We start from the raw sequence: 25,484 nt of genomic DNA on the forward strand, positions 1-25,484 counted from the left end.
AAGTCCAAGGGAAAAAAAAAAAAGATGGCTGGGAAGTAGGAGGAGGCGCTGTTTCAACTTGTAGCCTAAAGTGAGCTGATTACCTACCAAAGAACTCTGATCACGCATGAAATCAGCCTGAGAGCAGAATTATACATGTCTGAATCTCTACAGGAGCAGAAGACGCCAGTGGCGGGTAAAGCAGAGTGGGAACGTCGGACTGATATCGGAAGATAAACAAAAGGGGGAGGGAGCCACCAGAGGCGACCGATTGGAAAGTAATATCCCAATATGAGAGTGCCCTGCATCTGGGGATCATTATTAACTTGGAGTCTGGTTGAAAGCACTCAAAAAGAGCAAAGGGGGGCGCCTGGGTGGCTCAGTGGATTAAGCCGCTGCCTTCGGCTCAGGTCATGATCTCAGGGTCCTGGGATCGAGCCCCGCATGGGGCTCTCTGCTCCACAGGGAGCCTGCTTCCTCCTCTCTCTCTGCCTGCCTCTCTGCCTACTTGTGATCTCTCTCTGTCAAATAAATAAATAAAGTCTTTAAAAAAAAAAAGAGCAAAGGATCACAGAGGGAAATTGTGGGAATCGGGGCAGTTAGGGACAGGGGCTTAAGCCCCCAGAACCAGGACAGCCTCCCCTGGCACTGAGCCAGTGTGGCTGAGAAACCAGGTCTTGGTCCCTGAGCATCCAGCGAACCCGAGATCGCGTGGGGTCCAGCTCTTGTGAGGGGCTGGGAGTCTCGCCAGACAGCAGAACGCCGGGCCCTACCAGCAGAGCCTGAGACGCGCGCACCCCACACCCTCCCTTAAGAGAGGTGTGGGCAGACACCAGCCCAATGCTCACTCTTAGACCCACGCTGCGCCATGCCATTAGAGACCGAGAAGCTCGCGCCCCACACCCACCCCTGGCAGAGTGCACGCAGGCACCAGCCTGGAGCTCTCAGACCCAGAAAGACCAGGAATTCCCAGCATGGGCCAGTGGGAAAATCTCAGTCAGTGTGGGATCGCTGCTTGGAACCTTTCTGGCGGTCTGGAGCTGCCCAGACAGCCGCCGCTGCCTTGGTTTTGGATACAAGAAGGGGATCCACATCCCCAGGGAGCTCATCTCAGAACCTGCTCTGAGGCCTCTCTCTGAGAGGGTGGTTGGGGTGCAGTTTGCTTTCCTCTAAACCTCCAAAAACCATCAAAAGCTGTTAAGGTGTGATTTTTTTTAAAAAATGAACAAACATAAAAACCTCCAGAGAACAAGCCTGAAAAACCGGTTTCCTCAGAGCCCACCCCCTTGAGGGGGGGCAGGAGGACTTAACTAAGGGAACATCATTGACTGAAAACCCACGTGGCAGGCCCCTCCCCCAGAAAACCAACCAGGAAAGAAGAAAAAAAAAAAAGACAACAAGAGAACAACCATCACTACTTCATAGATACAACTTTTATTTTTAACTCGTTCTCACTATTCTGGTTCATTTTTTTTATATAGATAATTTTTTAACCTATTTACGATCACAGTGGGATGGCCAGTACATCAAATTCCATAATAACCTTCTAACCTGAACTTTTTTTTTTAAGATTTTATTTATCTATTTGAAAGACAGAGATCACACGTGAGCAGAGAGGCAGGCAGAGAGAGAGGAGGAAGCAGGCTCCCCGCTGACAGACAGCCAGATGTGGGGCTCAATCCCAGAACCCTGGGATCATGACCTGAGCCTAAGGCAAAGGCTTTAACCCACTGAGCCACCCAGGCACCACCTAACCTGAACTTTTTGATACAAGCACCCATATTTTTCTTTTGCCGTTTTATTTTTTTTTAAAGCTTTTTTTTTTAAAGATTTTATTTATTTGACAGAGAGAAATCACAAGAGAGGCAGGCAGAGAGAGAGGAAGGGAAGCAGGCTCTCCGCTGAGCAGAGAGCCCGATGCAGGACTCGATCCCAGGATCCCGAGATCATGACCTGAGCCGAAGGCAGCGGCTTAACCCACTGAGCCACCCAGGCGCCCCTGCCATTTTATTTTTTTAATTTTTTTTTAAATTTTAGTTTAGTTTAGTCTAGTTTATTCTTTTTTTATTTTTATTTTCTAATATTCATAAAGAGTTAAACTTCAAGGTAATCCCCTTTCCACAATCAATGCTACCCCTATAGGTAAACCAATTTTTAATCCCCCTTTATCTTAGGAGAGTTGAGTCCTTTAACAAAGATATCAAGGTACATCCAGGAAGAATCAAAATAAACTTCCTCGCCCACACTGAGAACTTATAACCACGATCTCATCTTTTTCTTCTGCCAGTGTTTCTGTGTATTTGTGTTTGTCCTGATAGTATATAAATCTTATACTTGGGGTTCTTTTTGATGAGATTCTTCCTTTTATTTTTTTTTTTTGCTTTTATATATATACATGTATTTTTTTTCCTCTCGTCATATACTTTTATCAGTCTTTTTGTTTGTCTGTTTTTGTCTGTATATCTCATAAATCTTACCTTGGGGCCCATTTGGGCTGAGCCTTCTCTTTTATCTTCCCTTTTTTTCCTGTCTCTCCCTCTCTCTTTTTTTTCTTCTTCTTCTTTTCTTTTCTTTTTCCTTTCTTTTTCCTTTCATTTGGGTGGGGAATCCTGATTGCTCAGAAGCATTCCAGGGTGCACCTTGACTGCACCACAATCGATACATCCAGCTGCATCCGATCAGTCATCTCTCACCAAAAAGACTAGGAGGAGGAATGCCCAAAAGAAGAAAAATAGAGAGGATGGGCCTTCTACAACAGAGCTAATGACTATCGATATAGACAATATGTGGGAAAGGGAAGTCAGGCTAACAATTATCCAGGCAATAGCTAGGTTGCAGAAATCCATGAATGACCAAATGGAATTGATTAGGGCAGAACGGAAAGCCATCAGGGATGATGTTCAAAATGCTCTCAATGAGTTCCAATCTAATCTAAATTCTCTAAAAGCTAGGGTAACTGAGACAGAAGATAGAATTAGTGATCTGAAGGACAAACAAATAGAGAGAAAGGATCAGGAGGAAGCCTGGAACAAACAGCTCAGAAGCCACAAAAACAGAATCAGGGAAATAAATGATGCCATGAAACGTTCCAACGTCAAAATTACTGAAATCCCTGAAGAAGAGGAGAAAGAAAGATGTCTAGAAGGTATAGTGGAAGAAGTTGTCTATGAATATTTTCCCAATCTCACAAATGGAAACAGCATTCATGTACTAGAGGCAGAAAGGTTTCCCCCCAAGATTTTAGATTCTTGAAAGTCCTTGCAACACCTGATAGCTGGAATGAAGAATTACAATTCTAGGCAGACCCTCTTGAAAGCAGCTAGGAAAACGAAGCTCCCTACATACAGAGGAAAGCCCATTAGAATAATGTCAGACCTGTCCACAGAGAACTGGCAAGCCAGGAAGGGCTGGCAAAATATATTCAGAGTACTAAATGTGAAGAACATGCAGCCAAGAATACTCTATCCAGCAAGAGTGACATTGAAAATGGATGGAGAGATAAAGAGTTTCCAAGACCGGCAAGGCTTAAAAGACTATGCAACCACCAAGCAGACACTGCAGGAAATACTAAGGAGGGTTCTATAAAAGAGAAAAAATTCTAAAAATATCATTGAACAGAAGTAGAGAGACAATCTACAGACAGAAAGACTTCAAAGGTAACACGATGTCAATAAAAACGTATCTATCAATAATCACTCTCAATGTGAATGTCCTAAACATGCCCATAAAATGACACAGGGTTGCAGATTGGATAAAACGACAGGACCCATCCATATGTTGTCAACAAGAGACCCATTTTGAACCTAAGTATACACCAGACTGAAAGTGAAAGGGTGAAGGAGCATCTTTCATGCCAATGGGCCTCAAAAGAAGGTCGGGGTAGTGATTCTCATATCAGATAAATTAGATTTTAAACTAAAGACTGTAGTCAGAGATACAGAACAAGGTGGTGGGCCTTAGGGAGGGCACTGTTGCATGGAGCACTGGGTGTGGTACAACAACAATGAACACTGTTATGCTGAGAAGAAAAAAAAGATAAAGTGATATATGTTTTAAAAAAATAGAAAAGAAAATACAGAAAGGGAAATTAGAGAATTGATTCTATTTACTATAGCACCAAGAACCATAAGATACCTGGGAATAAACCTACCAAAGAGGTAAAGAATATGTACTTGAGGAACTACGGAACACTCATGAAAGAAATTGAAGAAGACACAAAAAGATGGAAGACCATTCCATGCTCTTTGATCTGAAGAATAAACATTGTTAAAATGTCTATACTGCATGGAGCAATCTATACTTTCAATGTAATTCCGATCAAAATTCCACCGGTGTCTTTCAAAGAGCTGGAGCAAATAATCCTAAAATGTATGGAATCAGAAGAGACCCCGAATTGCTAAGGAACTGTTGAAAAACAAAAATAAAACTGGCAGCATCATGATACCTGATTTCAAGCTTTACTATAAAGCTGTGATCACCAAGACAGCGTGGTACTGGCATAAAAACAGACACATAGACCAGTGAAACAGAGTAGAGAGCACAGATATGGACCCTCAACTCTATGGTCAAATAATCTTTGACAAAACAGGAAAAAATACACAGTGGACAAAAGACAGTCTCTTCAATAAATGGTGCTGGGAAAATTGGACAGCTATATGTAGAAGATGAAACTCAACCATTCTCTTACACCATACACAAAGATAAACTCAAAATGGATAAACGACCTCAATGTGAGACAGGAATCCATCAGAATCCTAGAGGAGAACATAGGGAGTAACCTCTTTGATATCAGCCACAGAAACTTCTTTCAAGATATGTCTCCAAAGGCAAAGGAAACAAGAGAGAAAATAAAGTTTTGGGACTTCATCAAGATCCAAAGCTTCTGCACAGCAAAGGAAACAGTCAACAAAACAAAAGCAACCCACGGAATGGGCGAAGATATTTGCAAATGACAGTACAGACAAAAGGCTCATATCAAGGATCTATAAAGATCTTCTCAAACTCAAGACACACAAAACAGATAATCATATCAAAAATGGGCAGAAGATTTGAACAGACACTTCTCCAATGAAGACATACAAATGGCTATCAGACACATGAAAAAATGCTCATCATCACTAGCCATCAGGGAGATTCAAATTAAAACCACATTGAGATACCACCTTACACCAGTTAGAATGGCCAAAATTAGCAAGACAGGAAACAGCATGTGTTGGAGAGGATGTGGAGAAAGGGGAACCCTCTTATACTGTTGGTGCAATGCAAGTTGGTGCAATCACTTTGGAGTACAGTGTGGAGATTCCTCAAGAAATTAAAAAGTTTCCCTATGACCCTGCAATTGTACTACTGGGTATTTACCCCAAAGGTAAAGATGTAGTGAAAAGAAGGGCCATCTGTACCCCAGTGTTCATAGCAGCAATGGCCACGGTTGCCAAACTGTGGATAGAAGCAAGATGCCCTCAATGGACGAATGGATAAGGAAGATGTGGTCCATATACACTACAGAATATTATGCGTCCATCAGAAAGGATGAATACCCAACTTTTGTAGCAACATGGATGGGACTGGAAGAGATTATGCTGAGCAAAATAAGTCAAGCAGAGAGAGTCAATTATCATATGGTTTCACTTATTTGTGAAGCATAACAAATAACATGGAGGACATGGGGAGATGGAGAGGAGAAGGAAGTTGAGGGAAATTGGAAGGGGAGGTGAACCATGAGAGACTATGGACTCTGAAAAAGAACCTGAGGGTTTTGAAGGGGTGGGGGTGGGAGGTTGAGGGAACCAGGTGGTGGGTAATAGGGAGGGCACGTATTGCATGGAGCACTTGGTGTGGTGCAAAAACAATGAATTCTGTTACGCTGAAAAGAAATAAAAATAAATAATTTAATCGTGTAGATTAAAAAAAAAAAGTCGAAGACTAGACTGATCTGTTGAGGAGCCTCTGCACAGCCCTCTTGACATCCCCATTCCGCAGGCTGTAGATGAATGGATTAAGCATGGGAACAACCAAAGCATACATTACTGAAGTCACTGCACCCTTTCTGGGAGAATGTGAGACAGCTGAACTGAGATACACACCAAGAGCTGTTCCATAAAACAAGAAAACAACTGACAGGTGAGAGCCACAGGTGGAGAAGGCTTTGTACTTCCCACATGTGGATGGGACTCTCAGAATGGAGGAAACAATTCGTGTATAAGAACAAAAGATTCCTGAGAGTGGAACACCACCAAAAATGGTAACAATAAAATACATTAGTATGGTGTGGATGGAGGTATCAGAGCAGGCAAGGTGGAAGAGTTGAAGTGAATCACAAAAGAAATGATGAATTTCCACCTCTGTGCAGAAGGTAAGTTGGGACACCATCAAAAAATGAATCTGAGAGTCTAAAAGACTGCCAAAAAATGACATCAGGACCAACAAGCCACAGAGGAATGGGTTCATGATGACTGAATATTTCAGGGGGTGACAAATGGCCACAAAACGGTCATAGGCCATCACAGCCAGGAGCAGATTGTCCAAACACCCAAACAGGAAAAAAAAGGACACCTGAGTTAGGCAGCCTGCATAGGTGATAGATTTGCTGTGTGTTTGAATGTTCACTAGCATCTTGGGGATCGTCGTGGTGCTGAAACCAATATCAGCCAAGGACAGGTTGGAGAGGAAGAAGTACATGGGTGTGTGGAGGTGGGAGTCAGAGCTGACAGCCAGGATGATGAGCAGGTTCCCAAGCATGGTGACCAGGTACATGGACAGGAACAGCCCAAAGAGAATGGGCTCCAGTTCTGGATCATCTGAGAGGCCCAGGAGAAGGAACTCTGAGACAGCTGTTAGATTCTGTTGTTCCAGGCAGCTGGGACACCTCTCAAAAGAGAAGAGAGTATTGAATAAACAAAACAAGTGTAGAGACACCCAGCTAAATGCGCCTATTTTGATTCAAGCAATTTGTACTTGCCCGGCGTACATCCCATTACATTCAGCAACATTTCTCAATTGTAAACTCTTCTTAGAACTCTTTCCTTACTGATGTCTGATCTATTTACCTTTTTCTATATATACCCACTATGAAGACATTGAGCCAAAGAATGTTAGAGAAACATACAAATATATAAACCTAGAAATACTGAGTTATACTTGACTTCAGAACTCATATTTGTTTCCAGTAAAATTTGATGTTTCTTGCTTTCCCTGCATGATCCCATTCCCCTGCATTTCAGTTGCCCAAAGACAAACACTGTCATGAATGCAGTTGATGTATTTTCCTTTCAATGTTTCCATAATATTAGTACTGATTTATGCATCCATAAACAGTTTTCTTAAAAACTTACTTAATACTATAATATAATAACACACATATTGTTTCCTGAGTTCTCACTTACCACAAGAATGTTTTAAGTGTCTGTGAAGTATATCCATCTATTTCAAGCACTTCAAATGTGGCATAATATTACCTGAAAGATGAACTTTATTATCTCCTAATTTCTTATTACAATATTCCCTTTTAAAAAATTATTTATTTATTCTGAGAGACACACAGAGAGAGTACAAGCTGGAGGAGGTAGAGGGAGAGAACCTTAAGTTGGCTTCACACTGAGCACAGAGCCCAATGTGGGGCTCCATCTCAGGACTCTGAGACCATGACCTCAGCCAAAATCAAGAGTTGAACACTTAACTGACTGATCCACCCAGGTGTCCCTTATTACAATTTTCCTAATAAAATTATTGTGACCACCTCCGTATTACACAAATGAGAATTTCTATAATATGTAGGCATAAAAGATGATAACATTGTAAAAAAAATCAATATATGTATGATTTTACTATGAATTATCTACATTTGTTTTCCTAATAGAAAGTATAGACAAAATCAACTTGATGCTTTTATTATCAAGGTATAGAATCAGAACGATCCCTGAAGTCAGTGTTCCAATGGCCTTTCCATGAAAAATCCACAGGAGAATACCTATTTTGGATAAGGAATAATATTTTTATATCACAGATTTCAAAAATAGGCTGCAAAATGTCTTACTATTCATAGAAAATCTTATGATCTATAATATTCATGTAGTAAAGGCCCTTGTGAACCACTTATCCCATTTTCCTAATCCTAGGTGAACTCACAGAATCTCAAGAGAAGGAATTGTTGGTCCTGTTTCTGTTTGCTCATCTGGAACTAAAGCACGTTTGAAAAGAAAGGAACCATTCTACACTGGTGGAGTGCACAGAGCCCTGGGATGGGAATCAGACTAAACTTGGAGTTTATGTCAACATCCCAGCCTCTCTGTGCTGTAATGCTCCATCTAGAAATGGGGAGAACATCAACCATATCAAGATACATATGGCCTCTAAAAGTTTGCACCCAATAAATATTCAGTCCTGGTTTGTAAATCAGAATTAAATTGTTATTGGAATGGTGGGTTTATTGGTGAAACCCAATCCTAAGAAAGGTTTAATGAGTTTTACTTTATTATATATCAGGTATAAGCCTATCATGTCCCAGGAAATTCATTCAAGAATGCATGAAAATTGGGGGGCCTGGGTGACTCCGTTGGTTAAGTGTACAGCTCTTGATTTTGGCTCAGGTTATGATCACAGGTTTGAGGATCAAGTATGGCCCCCACCACCTCTCCCTCTCTAAAAAAAAAAAAAAAAGAAAGAAAGAAAGAAGGAAAAGAGAAGGTGGAAATCCTAAAATCTGTCTCAGTTCATGCAGTAAGATTTACCTCCCTTTCTCTTTATCTCTTTTAATTTTTATCTTATGGAAATCTCCAGTAATTTTCAAATGAAAAGTCTATTAAGTGGAAAATGATAGGTCTCTTAGAAAATCTGTGATATAGATAAAGAGAAGCACTGTTTTATTTTTGATCTAGATCTATGAAACATCATTGGAAGGAGGAAAGGCACCCAATGCATGGAAACCACATTGTCTATGCCCTATTCAATATTTAACAGAGATCACTGGTGCTCTCAGAGCCTACACTGTGCCAAGCAAAGTATAAGCTCTGGAAAATCAGAAATGACTGTGATTCAGTTACTTCCAAACACTCAGCATCTACTTGCATAAGGACAAAAAAAAAAAAAATGTTCTCTCAGGAACTAGGGAAAACTAAACCTTCTGATCACAGGATATTTTAGTTGGATAGATGGTGCTTAGCCTTGATAATGACAGTAACAACCACAACAATAACTAACATTTACCTTATCCTTACTATATGCATCTAACATATTTAGTCACATGTTCAGTGCTCATCTTAATTCTTGCTCAGTGCAGTTGTATAAACTGGCTCAAAGACATTAAGAACTCGCCCAGTGTCATACAGATGAAAGTAGAGCAGATAAGATTCAAAATTAAGTGGTGGGTCTCTGAGGTGCATGAACTGACTTGTTGTTCTGTTTCCCTGCACTTCAGAGAGTTTAAGCAGAAGTCCAGAGGTCTTTTCCAAAATGGCTAAGATAATCTTGCAACAGTTTTTTATCTCCTGACTAAGAATGGAATCTAACATCCTGACCCCATATCTCCCTTAGAAATCAAGAGGGCCTAAATTATAGGAAAGGGAGAGGACGTGGAATGTGAAGCAAAATCTGAGAGCTGAGGCAAGAAAGAGAGCTGCCCTGAATTGTCCTGAGCTCACTCTCTATGATCTCTACCTTCATCTCAGCCATCTTTTCCATAGGTGATGCAGCCGGTGACACTAACGGCTCTCTGGTGTCTTTTAGCATGAACAGCCATGTGGGAGGAGTGCACAAGCAGAGGTCTTTACCTGGAGCAACAGGAAAGAGAGGTGAGACTTGGATAGGCAGGAGAGAATACTGTCTGGGTAGCCTGTGAACAGTCTCACTGTCTGCATTCAAGCCTGAATTCATCCCCTGTCTACCCCAGGATCTGGCAAAACTTAAAAAGCTTCTGCGTAGCAAAAGAAGCAATCAACAACACTAAAAGGCACTATGGAATGCGAGACGATATTTGCAAATGCCATATCTGGTAAAGGTTTAGTATCCAAAATATGTAAAGAACTTATGAAACTTAACAGCCCAAAACAAATAATCCAATTAAAACAGGATCAGAAGACATGAATAGATAATTTTCCTAAGAAGACATAGAGATGGCCAACATTGCTCATCGTCAGGGAAATGCAAATCAAAACTACAATAAGATATTACTCCACACCTGTCAGAATGGCTAAAATCAACAATACAAGAAACAAGAGTTGGTGAGGATGTGGAGAAAAAGGAACACTCGTGTTCTGTTGGCAGGAATGCAAACTGGTGCAGCCACTCTGGAAAGCAGTATGGAGGTTCCTCAGAAAGGTAAAACTATAACTACCCTATGATCCAGTAACTGAACTACTGGGTATTTAAAAGACAAAAAAAAGATATTGGTCCATGGGGCACCTGAGTGGCTCAATCATTAGGCATCTGCCTTGTGCTCAGGTCATGATCTCTGAGTCCTGAGATCAAATCCTGCCTCAGGCTTCCTGCTTAGCAGGAAGCCTGCTTCTCTCTCTCCCATTTGCCCTGCTTGTGTTCCCTCTCTTGCTGTCTCTCTCTCTCTCTCTCTCTGACAAATAAATAAGTAAAATCTTTAAAAAAAATACTGATTCAAAGGGATACATGCTCCCTGATATTCATAGCAGCATTGTCAATAACAGTGTTGTTGGGAAACAACCCAAGTGTCCATCGACTGATGAATGGATAAGGAAGATGTGGTGTATGTATACAATAGAAACTAGTCATCCATCAAAGGAATGAGATTTGCAATGGAGCCAGAGAGTATTATATAAGCAAAATAAGTCAGTCAGAAAAAGACTAACTACTACCATATGATTTCACTCATATGTGGAATTTAAGAAACAAAAAAAACTAGCAAAGGAGGGGGGGGAAGAGAGAGAAGAAAACCCAGAAACAGACTCTTAACTATAGAAAACAAACTGATGGTTACCAGAGGGGAGGTGGGCAGGAGGATGGGTGAAATGGGTGAAGGGATTAAGGAGGGACTTGTCCTGATGAGCGTTGGGTGATGTCTGGAAGTGTTGAATCAACATATTGTACAACTGAAACTAACAGTACAATGTATGTTAACTAACTGGAATTTTTTTTATTATGTTAGTCACCAGGCAGTACATCACTAGTTTTTGATGTAATGTTCCATGATTCATTATTTGCATATAACACCCAGTGCTCCGTGCAATACATGTGCTCCTTAATAACTACAACCAGGCTATTCCATCCCTCCATCTCCCTCCCCTCTGAAACCCTTAGGTTGCTTCCTGGAGTCCAGTCCCTCATGGTTCATCTCCCCTCTGATTCCCACACCCCTTCATTTTTGCCTTCCTTCTCCTAACTGGAATTTTTTTAAAAAATTTTTTTAAAGGTGAGTTAAAGGCAAAAATAAATAAATAAGATCAGGAAGTGAAAAAAATATTATGCTCCTATCTTTAACTCTGAAATGATGATAATACATGCTGCTGTCTTTCTGGGGGTGGTAATGCAGAAAAAAGTTTACAAACTACATAGAAAATTCATCTCAGTGTCTGGCACTTGGAGTCCCAAGCTAAAAGTTTGTAACATTGTGTTTACTGACATCGTGTCCATCATCACCATCATCATCACCTTCATGATCATTTGGAGGACTTAGGGAACAGTTAAAAAGGACCTCTTTCATGTTCTGATGGGAAGATGCCCAGGAGAAATAGTACTAGCAAGAGACAAAAATAGAAATCTAAATAAGAGTGCTAGGGTCCCTGCCATAACCAAAAACAGTAGGTCTTCATAGGGCTTTGCCTTGAAACTTTGCATTTGGTCCCCTCCTGTCTGGCTATCCCAACTGTCCCAGTGGTCTGCTGAGGAGGGAACAATGCTCCCCCTTCCCCCTGCATTCAGTCACTCCCACTGTACTTCCTACTCACTGATCTGTCCTGTGTCTCTGCTGGAGGAGGATAGAGGATTGCGGAGCTGGCTGCCTCTCCCCTGCCTGGAGCTGGGTGAGGACTGAGGCTTTGTTTCCAGGACTGGAAGGAAGACAGATGCCAGTATGGATGTCCTCAAGCAGACAGCTCTGGGAGGAGGAGACACATGTATGGAGCCCACTGACCTGGAACCGACAAATAAAAGCTGGAAAGCACAGGCTGATTGTTTACAGTTGAGGGCTCAAAGCGCTTCACACATAATTAGCCAGATTGGTCCATGTTGTCCCAATCTCTAAAGACTTGCTATTATTACTTGATGGAGAAAACTGAATGTACTGGATGGGGTGTGGTATCTAGACACCCTACTCTTTTCTCAGGAAGAAGTTGATTGTATTCCTCATTTCTGACTTCCAAGTTACTTATTGTAAAATTCAGATACATTTTTTTCAACTACAGAGAGCAACATATGACTTTTATATCTGTACAGCCACTGACTTAATCAATCAGGAACAATTAGGTCTTCTATACCAAGAATCTTATTGAGGGTGCCTGGGTGGTTCAGTGGGCTAAGTCTCTGCCTTTGGCTCAGGTCATAATCCCAGGGTCCTGGGATCAAGTCCCACCTAGGGATCTCTGCTCAGTGGAGAGCCTGCTTCCTCCTCTCTCTCTCTCTCTGCCTGCCTCTCTGCCTACTTGTGATCTATATTTGTCAAATAAATAAATAAAATCTTTTTAAAAAATCTTATTGAATTTCTATTTTCTCAGTTAAAAGGTATGGCTCTAAGGAGAACTTTCTGTTTTTCTTTCTATAGTTCTGGTTTGGGGTTTGGAATTTATACATTGGGAGATGTATGTTTTTTGCTGTTTTGAGAGACAGCTCAGGTTTTAATTTTTCTGTTCAGTGATGTATGTTATTATATTAGACAATTGTTTATTTTTACATACTTATCTGGTGACTTGATCGCTTGCTTAAACACTTCAGGGGTTCTCAGAGATCTCTACATTCAAAATGTGGATGATATCAAGGCTTGACTGGAAGACAAACTCAGAGTTTGATTTCTCATTAACTAGTGTGAAGAAAAATTCAGTATTTACCCAATTAAATTGGGTGTGTAAGAAACTGTGCTTATGTATGTGTGCATAAATGGCAGAGGACATTTTTAGAGAGTCCAAATGACCAAATGACAGGAGTATACAGGATTGGAGATGGAGGTGTGAGTGCTGAGATGTTTTAGAATTCTTGAACAGAAGGAAAATCATTAAACTGAAGTCACTTGATAGCAGGAAGAGCCCATCCAATACTAAGTTCATTGTCAGTGAGGTTGGCAGCCTATTTGGCTTAGTGTAAAGACAGAGCAAATTAAACCAATTATTAGACAGCATTTCAAAAAGCCCAGATTGTTACCTCAGAAACTATGTGCAGCATCTATAAAGGAAAGACTGGTATGTACATGGGTTCCTGGATGTGTAGCAGAAGACAGAAGGACCCAAAGATGACTGATCATGAGAGAAGAAAGCATGGTGACAAAGTGGAATCCTAGTGAGGTGGTTACTGGTGAAAGGAAAGATCTCTCCTTTGCTGAGAACATGGTCCTTCGCTATTCTTGAGTAATGAAATGAAGATAAGAGTTAAATTGATCCAAAAAGACTTAGGTGACTTAATCTACAGGCACAATTAGAACCACACAGTCACTGGAAATATCACCACTACACCTCAACTGTATACCCTTGACCAAGAAATACCATTACAATCCCCTTTTTATCCTGAGCTCACTCTGCGATCTCCCCATTGCATTTCACTCACAAAGCAGATTTATTCCCAATATTATGGTTTGTCAGTCAGAGTTCAATCAAGAAAAGAGAAACCACACTTCTTATTTTTTTATTAATTTCTTTTCAGCATAGCAGTATTCATTGTTTATGCACCACACCCAGAGCTCCATGCCATACATGCCCTCCAAAATACCTAATGAAGGTAATTTTAGTATAGATATGATTAAATGTTTTTGTGAAAGGCACAAAAGAAAAAACATGGTAACAGAGCATAACTGCAAGATATAGTGACAACATCACAGGCAAAGAGGCATGGGGAAAAGGTTGGGCATTAGCACATGTGATCTTTATTACCATTATTAGAAAAATTTAAGAAGAAGCCAGATGGAAAATCAGAGAGGGGGTTTAAAGATTCCCAGCCCCTACCACAGCATCACAATTTAAAGTATAGAAGGGAAAGTTTGGGGCAGAAAGCAATAGCTAATTATCCAGCCCAATGAACCAGTTGTAGAGTGTGGCGTGTAAAGATAGGTAAAAAAAATATTACCAAGAATATGAGGGGGAAAACCACATTGGCTATTGCAATAGAAAACTCTTTCATATATCCTCCTTTCTGATCTCCAATCACTTTCAGATGGTCAGGATTTGACCATGAAGAACAAACACACATGCAAGTTATTTTTGGATGAAAAGTCTGATGAAATTCAAGAGTCCTCCACCTTGGCTGCACATTAGACTGACATGGGATGCTGTTAAAAAACTGATCAAGTTCTTTTTACTCTCCAGTCCAATTAAACCTTAATTGGTGGCTGTGGGACTCAGGAATGAGGATTTTAAAGTGTATCAGATGTTTCAAACATGAAGCCAAGATTGATAAAGAGGGACATATATTCTCTCATACAACCTGCATTAATAGATTTTTTCTTTTTTATTTCTTTTCAGCATAACAGTATTCATTGTTTTTGCACCACACCCAGTGCTCCATGCAATACGTGCCTTCCTTAATACCCACCACCCAGTTGCCCCAACCTCCCATCCCCCATCCCTTCAAAACTCTCATGTTGTTTTTCAGAGTCCATAGTCTCTCATGATTCCCCCCCTTCCAATTTCCCTCAACTTCCTTCTCCACATCTCCCAATGTCCTCCATGTTATTTGTTGTGCTCCACAAATAAGTGAAACCATATGATAACTTACTGTCTCTGCTTGACTTATTTCACTCAGCATAATCTCTTCCAGTCCCCTCCATGTTGCTACAAAAGTTGGGTATTCATCCTTTTTGATGGAGGCATAATACTCCATCGTGTGTATGGACAATATCTTCCTTATCCATTGGTCCGTTGAAAGGCATCTGGTTCTTTCTAGAGTTTGGCAACCATGGCCATTGCTGCTAGGAACATTGGGGTAACATGGCCCCCCTTTTCACTACATCTTTATCTTTGGGGTAAATACCTGTAGTGCAATTGCAGGGTCATAGGGAAGCTCTATTTTTCATTTCTTGAGGAATCCCCACACTGTTCTCCAAAGTGGCTGCACTAACTTGCATTCCCACCAACAGTGTAAGAGGATTCCCCTTTCTCCACATCCTCTCCAACACATGTTATTTCCTGTCTTGCTAATTTTGGCCATTCTAGCTGGTGTAAAGTGGTATCAAAATGTGGTTTTAATTTGAATCTCCCTGATGGCTAGTGATGATGAACATTTTTTCATGTGCCTGATAGCCATTTGTATGTCCTCATTGGAGAAGTGTCTGTTCATATCTTCTGCCCATTTTTTGATATGATTATCTGTTTTGTGTGTGTTGAGTTTGAGAAGTTCTTTATAGATCCTGGATATCAACCTTTTGTCTGTACTGTCATTTGCAAATATCTTCTCCCATTCTGTGGGTTGCCTTTTTGTTTTGTTGAATGTTTCCTTTGCTGTGCAGAAGCTTTTGACCTTGATGAAGTCCCAAAAGTTCAGTTTTGCTTTTGTTTCCTTGGCCTTTGGAGACATATCTTGAAAGAATTTGCTGTGGCTGATATCAAAGAGGTTACTGCATATGTTCTCCTCTAGGATTCTGATGGATTCCTGTCTCACGTTGAGGTCTTTTATCCATTTCGAGTTTATCTTTGGGTATGGTGTAAGAGAATGGTCGAGTTTCATTCTTCCATATATAGCTGTCCAGTTTTCCCAGCACCATTTATTGAAGAGACTGTCTTTTTTCCATTGTATATTTTTTCGTGTTTTGTCAAAGATTATTTGACCATAGAGTTGAGGGTCCATATCTGGGCTCTCCACTCTGTTCCACTGGTCTATGTGTCTGTTTTTATGCCAGTACCATGCTGTCTTCGTGATCACAGATTTGTAGTAAAGCTTGAAATCAGGTAATGTGATGCCGCAGGTTTATTTTTGTTTTTCAACATTTCCTTAGCAATTCAGGGTCTCTTCTGATTCCATACAAATTTTAGGATTATTTGCTCCAGCTCTTTGAAAAATATCGGTGGAATTTTGATCGGAATGGCATTAATAGTATAGATTGCTCTAGGCAGTATACATTTTAACAATGTTTATTCTTCAGATCCAAGAGCATGGAATGGTCTTCCATCTTTTTGTGTCTTCTTCAATTTCATGAGTGTTCTGTAGTTCCTCAAGTACAGGTCCTTTACCTCTTTGGTTAGGTTTCTTCCCAGGTATCTTATGGTTCTTAGTGCAATAGTAAATGGAATCGATTCTCTAATTTGCCTTTCTGTATTTTCATTGTTAGTGTATAAGAAAGCCACTGATTTCTCTACATTGACTTTGTATCCTGCCACGTTACTGAATTGCTGTATGAGTTCTAGTAGTTTGGGGGTGGAGTCTTTGGGGTTTTCCATATAAAGAATCAAGTCATCTGTGAAGAGAGAGAGATTGACTTCTTCCTTGCCAATCTGGATACCTTTTGTTTCTCTTTGTTTTCTGATTGCTGTGCTAGGACTTCTAATACTATACTGAACAATAGTGGTGAGAGTGGGCAATCTTGTCATGTTCCTGATCTCAACAGGAAGACTGTGAGATTTTCCCTTTGTGGATGATTTGTTGTGGATTTTTCATGGATAGATTTTATGAAGTTCAGGAATGTGCCCTCTATCCCTATACTTTGAAGTGTTTTAATTAAGAACGGATGCTGGATTTTGTCCATTGCTTTTTCTGCATCAATTGGGAGGACCATGTGGTTCTTCTCCCTTCTCTTATTGATTTGTCCTATCACATTAATTGATTTGCAAATGTTGAACCATCCTTGTAACCCAGGGATGAATCCCACCTGGTCATGGTGGATAATCTTTTTAATGTGCTGCTGGATCCTGTTTGCTAGGATCTTGTTGAGAATCTTAGAATCCATATTCATCAGTGATATTGGTCTGAAATTCTCCTTTTTGGTAGGGTCTTTGCCTGGTTTGGGGATCAGGGTAATGTTGGCTTCATAAAAAGTGTCTGGAAGTTTATATTCTGCTTCAATTTTTTGAAACAGCCCAGGAGAATAGGTATTATTTCTTCCTTTAAAGTTTGATAGAATTCCCCAGGGAATCCGTCATGTCCTGGGCTCTTGGTTTTTGGGAAGTTTTTGATCACTGCTTCAATCTCGTTTCTAGATATCAGTCTATTCTGGTTGTCAATTTCTTCCTGGTTCAATTTTGAGAGTTTATAGTTTTCCAGGAATGCATCCATTTCATCTAGGTTGCTTAGCTTATTGGCATATAACTGTTGGTAATAATTTCTGATGATTGTTTCTACTTCCTTGGTGTTAGTTGTGATCTCTCCCTTTTCATTCATAATTTTATTAATTTGGGCTTTCTCTCTTTTCTTTTGGATTAGTGTGGCCATTGATTTATCGATATTATTGATTCTTTCAAATAACCAGCTTCTCGTCTCATTGATATGTTCTACTGTATCTTTGGTTTCTACCTCATTGATCTCTGCTCTAATCTTGATTATTTCCCTTCTTATGTGTGGAGTTGGTTTGATTTATTGTTGATTTCCAGCTCTTTAAGATGTAGAGACAGCTGGTGTATTCTGGATTTTTCAATTTTTTTGAGGGAGGCTTGGATGGCTATGTATTTCCCCCTTAGGACCGCCTTTGCTGTATCCCATAGGTTTTGGACAGAAGTGTCTTCATTCTCGTTGGTTTCCATAAATTGTTTAAGTTCTTCTTTGATTTCCTGGTTGATCCAAGCATTCTTCAGCAAGTGGTCTTTAGCTTCCAGGTGTTTGAGTTCCTTCTGAACTTTTCCTTGTGATTGAGCTCCAGTTTCAAAGCATTGTGATCGGAGAATATGCAGGGAATAATGTCAGTCTTTTGGTATCAGTTGAGTCCTGATTTGTCACCGAGTATGTGGTCTATTCTGGAGAAGGTTCCATGTGCACTTGAGAAGAATGTGTATTCTGTTGTTTTAGGGTAGAATGTTCTGTATATATCTATGAGGTCCATCTGGTCCAATGTGTCATTCAATGCTCTTGTTTCTTTATTGATTTCCTGCTTCTATGATCTGTCTATTACTGAGAGAGGTGTGTTAAGGTCTCCTTTTATTAATGTATACATATCAATATGACTCTTTATCTGGATTAATAGTTTTCTTATGTAATTGGCTGCTCCCATATTGGGGGTATAGATATTTACAATTGTTAGATCATCTTGGTGGACAGTCCCTTTAAGAATTATGTAGTGTCCTTCTGTGTTTCTGACTACAGTCTTTAGTTTAAAATCTAATTTTTGTGATAAGACAATCACTAACCTGACCTTCTTCTGAGGCCCACTGGCATGAAAGATGCTTCTCCATCCCTTAACTTTGAGTCTGTGTGTATCTTTAGGTTCAAAATGGGTCTCTTGTATACAAAATACGGATGGGTCCTGTCATTTTATCCAATCTGCAACCCTGTGTCATTTTATGAGCGCATTTAGGCCATTCACATTGAGAATGATTATTGATAGATACGTTTTGATTGACATCATGTTACCTTTGAAGTCTTTCTGTCTGTAGGTTGTCTCTATATTTCTGTTCAATGATATTCTTAGGGTTTTTTCTCTTTTATAGAACCCCCCCCTTAGTATTTCCTGCAGTGTCAGCTTGGTGGTTGCATAGTCTTTTAAGCCTTGCAGCTCTTGGAAACTCTTTATCTCTCCATCCATTTTGAATGTCAGTATTGCTGGATAAAGTATTCTTGGCTGCATGTTGTTCTCATTTAGTGTCCTGAATATATCTTGCCAGCCCTTCCTGACTTGCCTGTCTCTGTGGACAAGTCTGACGTTATTCTGATGGGCTTCTCTCTGTCATATGGAGCTTCTTTGTCCTAGCTGCTTCCAAGAGGGTCCTCCTACAATTATATTTCTTCATTCTTACTAATAGGTGTCTCGAGGACTTTCGAGAATCTAAAATCTTGGCGGGAAACCGTTCTGCCTCTAGTACATGAACGTTGTTTCCATTCGTGAGATTGGGAAAAGTTTCATAGACAACGTGTTCCACTATATCTTCTAGACTTCTTTCATGCTCCTCCCCTTCAGGGATTCCAATAATTTTGACGTTGGAACGTTTCATGGCATCATTTATTTCCCTGATTCTGTTTTTGTGGCTTCTGAGCTGTTTGTTCCAGGCTTCCTCCTGATCCTTTCTCTCTGTTTGTTTGTCCTCTAGATCACTAATTCTATCTTCTGTCTCAGTTACCCTAGCTTTTAGAGTATTTAGATTTGATTGGAATTCATTGAGAGCATTTGAATATCACCCCTGGTGGCTTTCAGTTCTGCCCTAACATTGTGAACACCATCCCTGGTGGCTTTCAGTTCTGCCCTAATCAATTCCGTTTGGTCATCCATGGCTTTCTCCAACCTAGCTATTGCCTGGATAATTGTTAGCCTGACTTCCCTTTCCCACATATTGTCTATGTCGATAGCCATTAGCTCTGCTGCAGAAGGCCCATCCTCTCTATTCTTCTGTCGGGCATTCCTCCTCCGAGTCATCTTGGTGAGAGATGACTGAATGTTGTAGCTGGATATATCGACCGTGGTGCAGTCAAGGTGCACCCTGGAATGCTTCTGAGCAATCAGGATTCCCCACCAAACGAGAGAAAAGAAAAAGAATAAGAAAAAAAGAGAGAGACAGGGAAAAGGGGAAGATAAAAGAGAAGGCTCAGCCCAAATGGGCCCCAAGGTAAGATTTATGAGATATACAGACAAAAACAGACAAAAAGACTGATAAAAGTATATGACAAGAGAAAATATATATATAGAGAGAGAGAGAGAAAAGCAAAAAAAAAAAAAAAAAAAGGAAGAACCTCGACAAAAAGAACCCCAAGTATAAGATTTATATACTATCAGGACAAACACAAATGCACAGAAAAACTGGCGGATAAAAAAGATGGGAGAGTGGTTATAAATTCTCAGTGTGGGTGAGGGAGGTTATTTTGATTCTTCCTGGATGTATCTTGATATCTTTGTTAAAGGGCTCAACATTCCTAAGATAAAGGGGATTAAAAATTGGTTTATCTATAGGTGTAGCATTGATTGGGGAAAGGGGACTACCTTGAAGTTTAACTCTATAGGAATATTAGAAAATAAAAATAAAAAAGAATAAACTAGACTAAACTAAACTAAAATCTTTAAAAAATTAAAAAAAATAGAATAGCAAAAGAAAAACACGGGAGTATGTTTCAAAACATTCAGGTTAGATGGTTATTATGGAATTTGATGTACTGGATATCTCACTGTGATGGTAAATAGGTTAAAAATTATCTATATAAAAACAATGAACCCGAATAGTGGGAAGGAGTTAAAAATAAAAGTTGTATCTATGAAGTAGTGGTGGTTGTTCTCTGGTCATCTTTTTTTTTTTTTCTTTCCTGGTTGGTTTTCTGGGGGAGGAGCCTGCTACTTGGGTTTTCGGTCAATGATGTTCCCTGAGTTAAGTCCTCCCGCCCCACCCAAGGTGGTGGGCTCTGAGGAAACCGGTTTTTTCAGGCTTTTGTTCTCTGGAGTTTTTTATGTTTGTTCATTTGTTTTCTCTCACCTTGACAGCTTTTGATGGCTTTTGGAGGTTTAGAGGAAAGCAAACTGCTCCCCTACCTCCTTCTCAGAGAGAAGCCTTGGTCAAGTCCCCTGTGGGTGCTACAGAACATATAAATTCCCCTTTGCCGCTGGCAGAGCAGGTTCCGAGTTGCGGTCCCTGGGGACACAGGATCTCCTGCTTGTATCCAAAACCATGGCAGCGGTGGCTGTCTGGGCAGCTCCAGACTGCCAGAGAGGTTCTAAGCAGCAATCGCACACTGAGATTTTCCCACTGGCCCAGGCTGGGTGCGCCTGGTCTTTCCGGGTCCCAGAGCACCGGGCGGGCACCTGCCCCCACCTCTCCTAGGGGAGGGTTGGGGTGTGTGTGTCTCGTGCTCTGATAGCATGGCGTGGGTCTAAGAGCGCCACGTTAGTGCCTGTGCACACCTCTCTCAGGGGAGGGTTGGGGCACTTGTGTCTCGGGCTCTGATAGCGCAGTCCAGCATTCTGCCATCTGGTGAGTCTCCCAGCTCCTCATGGGAGCCAGACCGCATGGATTCTCGGGCACGCTGGCAGCTCAGGGCAAGACCTGGTTTCTCCACCACACTCTGTCTGGCTCAGTGCCAGGGGAAGCTGTCCTGGGTCAGGGGACTTAAGCACCTGTCCTTAACCACCCCAATTCCCACTATTTCCCCCATGATCCTTTGCTCTTTTTGAGTGTTTTCAACCAGACTCCAAGTTAATGATGGTCCCCAGACGCAGGGCACTCTCGTATTGGAGTATTGCTTTCCAATTGGTCGCCTCCCTCCCCCTTTTGTTTACCTTCCGATATCAGTCCGACATTACCACTCCGCTTTACCTGCCCACTGGCATCTTCTGCCCCTGTAGAGATCCAGACGTGTATAATACTGATCTCAGGCTGATTTCATGTGTGATTGGAGTTCCTTGTTAGGTAATCAGCTCACTTTAGGGTACAGGTTGAAACAGCACCTCCTCCTACTTCCCTGCCATCTTGTCCCCTCTGCATCAATAGATTTGATCAAAGCCAAAGTTTTATGGGAAATAGACGTGACAGTGAGAATGGGTGCGAATATATTTTATTTTTTATTTAAATTCAATTAATTAACATATAATGTTTAATTGATTTCAGAATAGAGGTCCTTGAGTTATCAGCCTGATATAATTCTCAGAGCTCATTGCATCATGTGCCCTCCTGAATGTCCATCACCCAGTTACCCTATACCCTAATCCCTCCCTTTAGCAACCCTGTTTGTTTCTTTTTTTTTTAAGATTTTATTTATTTGACAGACAGAGGTCAAAAGTAGACAGAGAAGCAGACATGTCCAGAGTGAGAAGGAAGCAGTCTCTCTGCTGAGCAGAGCACCCAACATGGGACTTGATCCCAGGACCCTGGGATCATGACCTGAGCTGAAAGCAGAGGTTTTGACCCACTGAGCCACCCAGGCGCCCCAACCCTCAGTTTGTTTCTTATCATTAAGAGTCTCTTATGGTGTGTCTCCCTCTCTGATTTCATCTGGTATGATTTTTCCCCCTCTTCTATGATCCTGTGTTTTGTTTCTTAATTTCCACATATTATATGTAGAGATCATATGATAATTGTCTTTCTCTGACTGACTTATTTCATTTACCATAACACCCTCTAGTTCCACCCATATATTTGAAAGTGACAAGATTTCATTTTTTTGATGACTGAGGAGTACTCCAGAGAATATATTTTAAAAGACAGTTGAATTTCTACAGGATGCCTGCATCGTAGTTGACAAATACAGAAGATTCCACAGGCTTAGTAAGATTCAATTGTGCAGTAATTTTGCTATACATAGAGTCCCAGAATATTCCCTAAATTCCATCAAAGATGTGCCAAGATAAGCAATATTCAGATATGACAAATCAGGAGGAAGAGGAACCATTAGCTACCAAAATTATATGACCAAAGAGGGAGCTTGCCAATTCCATGTTTGGTTCTGCAATCATTTACAATTCACAGACAAAAAAAAAAAAGTGGAAGACTAGACTGTTCTGTTGAGGAGCCTCTGCAAAGCCCTCTTGACGTCCCCATTCCTCAGGCTGTAGATGAAGGGGTTCAGCATAGGGGTGACCACAGTGTACATCACTGAGGCCACTGCACCCTTCCTGAAGGAGGAGGAGATCGATGAACTGAGGTACGCTCCAATGGCTGTTCCATAAAACAAGCAGACAACGAACAGGTGGGAGCTACAGGTAGAAAAGGCTTTGTACTTCCCACCTGTGGATGGGATTCTCAGAATGGAGGAAATAATTCTTGTATAAGAACAAAGAATCCCTGAGAGGGGAACACCACCAAAGATGACACCAATAAAATATATTAGTATGGTGTGGATGGAGGTATCAGAGCAGGCAAGGTGGAAGAGTTGAGGTGCATCACAGAAGAAATGATGAATTTCCACATTTGTGCAGAAGGTGAGTTGGGACACCATCAAACAATGAATCTGAGATTCGAAAACACTGCCGAACAATGACATCAGGACCAACAAGCCACAGAGGCATGGGGTCATGATGACTGAATAGTTCAAGGGGTGACAAATGGCCAAAAACCGGTCATAGGCCATTACAACCAGGAGCAGATCATCCAAACACGCAAACAGGAAAAAAAAGGACACCTGAGTTAGGCAGCCTGCATAGGTGATAGACTTGCTGTGTGTGTGAATGTTCACCAGCATCTTGGGTATTGTGGTGGTGCTGAAACCAATATCAGCCAAGGACAGGCTAGAGAGGAAGAAGTACATGGGCGTGTGGAGGTGGGTGTCAGAGCTGACGGCCAGGATGATGAGCAGGTTCCCAAACAATGTGACCAGGTACATGGACAGAAAAATCCCAAAGAGAATGGGCTCCAGTTCTGGATCATCTGAGAGGCCCAGGAGAAGGAACTCTGAGACAGCTGTTAGATTCTGTGGTTCCATACAGCTGGAACACCTCTCAAAAGAGAAGAGAGTATTGAATAAAAAAACAAGTGTAGAGACACCAAGCTAAATGCGCCCATTTTGATTCAAGCAATTCGGACTTGTCCAGCCTACATCCCATTACCTTCAGCAACATTTCTCAGTTGTAAACTCTTCTTAGAACTCTTTCCTTACTGCTGTCTGAGCTATTTACCTGTTTCCATGTATACCCACTATGAAGACATTGAGCTAAAGAATGTTAGAGAAACATACAAATATACAAACATAGAAATACCCAGTTATACTTGGCTTCAGAACTCATATTTGTTTCCAGTAAAATTTGACGTTTCTTGCTTTTGCTATATGATCCTGTTCCCCTGCATTTCAGCTGCCCAGACACAAAACTGTCATGAACGTGGTAGATACATTTTCCTTTCAATGTTTCCATAATATTAGTACTGATTTATGCACCCATAAACAGTTTTCTTAAAAACTTACTTAATACTATAATAATAATAACACATATAATAAATGTGTATAATAATACACATTTTTTCTTGACATATCACTTACCAAAATAATGTGTGTTAAGTGTCTGTGAAGTATATACATCTATTTCAAGCACTCCTGAAAGACAAAATTTATTACCTCTTAATTTCTTACTACAATATTCCCTTTTAAAAAATTATTTATTTATTCTGAGAGACACACAGAGAAAGAGCGTACAAGCAGGAGAGGGTAGAGGGAGAGAGGGAACTTTAAGTTTGCTTCACAGTGAGCACAGAGTCCAACATGGGGCTCCACCTCAGGATTCTGAGATCATGACCTGAGCCAAAATCAGGTATTGGACACTTAACTGACTGAGACACCCAGGTGTCCCTTATTACAGTATTCCTAATAAAATTCTTGTGCCCACCACCAAATTACACAAATGAGAATTTCCATAATATATAGGCATAAAAGATGATAACATTATGAAAAATCAATATATGTACAATTTTACTATTAATTATCTACACTTGTCTTCCTAATTGAAAGTATAGACAAAATCAACATCATGCCTTTATTATCAAGATATAGAATCAGAAACATCCCCAAAGTCTGTGTTCAAGTGGTCTTTCCATGATAAATACACAGGAAAGTACCTATCTTGGATAAGGAATAATATTTTTATATCACAGATTTCCAAAATAATCTGCAAAATGCATTACTATTCAAAGAAAATCTTATGATCTATAATGTTCATGTAGTAAAGGCCCCTATAAACCACGTATCTCAAATCCCTAATTCACAGATGAACTCACAGAATCCCAAAACAAGGAATTGTTGGGCCTGTGTCTGTTTGCTCATCTGGAACTAAAGCATGCTTGAAAAGAAAGCAACCATTCTACACTGGTGGAGTGCACGGATCCCTGGATGGGAATCAGACTAAACATGGAGTATATGTCAACATCCCAACCTCTCTGTGCTGTTATCCTCCATCTAGAAATGAAGAGAACATCATCCATATCAAGATACATGTGGCATCTTAAAGAAGTTTGCACCCAATAAATACTCAGTCATGGTTTGTAAATCAGAATTGCATTGTTACTGGAATGGTGAGTTTATTGGTGAAGTCCAATCCTAAGAAAGGTTTAATGACTTTTACTTTATTATATATGAGATAGAAGCCTATCATGTCCAGGAAATACACTCAAGAATGCATGGAAATTGGGGTGCCTGGGTGACTCCATTGGTTTAGTGTCCAACTGTTGATTTTCACACAGACTATGATCTCAGGTTTGAGGGATCAAGTCTGGCCCCACCACCTCTCCCTCTCTAAAAAAAGGAAAGAAAGAGAGAAGATGGAAATCCTAAAATGTGTCTCAGTTCATGTAATAAGATTTGACTCC

At 40.6% G+C, this 25,484-nt stretch overlaps 3 protein-coding genes across 3 annotated transcripts in view; all 3 read right to left on the reverse strand.

The window, feature by feature from the left end:
* Positions 1–25,484, reverse strand: part of ZNF699 (zinc finger protein 699) — a 415,566-nt gene that overhangs the window by 264,640 nt on the left and 125,442 nt on the right. The gene's annotated exons all lie outside the window — the stretch shown is intronic.
* Positions 5,902–8,641, reverse strand: LOC123932406 (olfactory receptor 18-like). The gene is made up of 2 exons (XM_045990539.1): positions 8,607–8,641; positions 5,902–6,844 (listed from the first exon to the last, which is right to left on the reverse strand). The coding sequence occupies exon 2, from the start codon at positions 6,730–6,732 to the stop codon at positions 5,902–5,904; it is 831 nt and encodes a 276-aa protein (XP_045846495.1). The 5' UTR covers positions 6,733–6,844; positions 8,607–8,641.
* LOC123932415 (olfactory receptor 18-like) lies at positions 22,684–23,658 on the reverse strand. Its single transcript, XM_045990547.1, has one exon. The coding sequence runs from the start codon at positions 23,611–23,613 to the stop codon at positions 22,684–22,686; it is 930 nt and encodes a 309-aa protein (XP_045846503.1). The 5' UTR covers positions 23,614–23,658.

The sequence above is a fragment of the Meles meles genome, chromosome 20 (genome assembly GCF_922984935.1).
Source record: "Meles meles chromosome 20, mMelMel3.1 paternal haplotype, whole genome shotgun sequence".
Taxonomy (NCBI): Eukaryota; Metazoa; Chordata; class Mammalia; order Carnivora; family Mustelidae; genus Meles; species Meles meles.

Bases quoted from the DNA above. Each gene is read 5' to 3' on its own strand.
- LOC123932406 (XM_045990539.1), bottom strand. From the start codon at position 6,732: ATGTACCTGGTCACCATGCTTGGGAACCTGCTCATCATCCTGGCTGTC.
- LOC123932415 (XM_045990547.1), bottom strand. From the start codon at position 23,613: ATGGAACCACAGAATCTAACAGCTGTCTCAGAGTTCCTTCTCCTGGGC.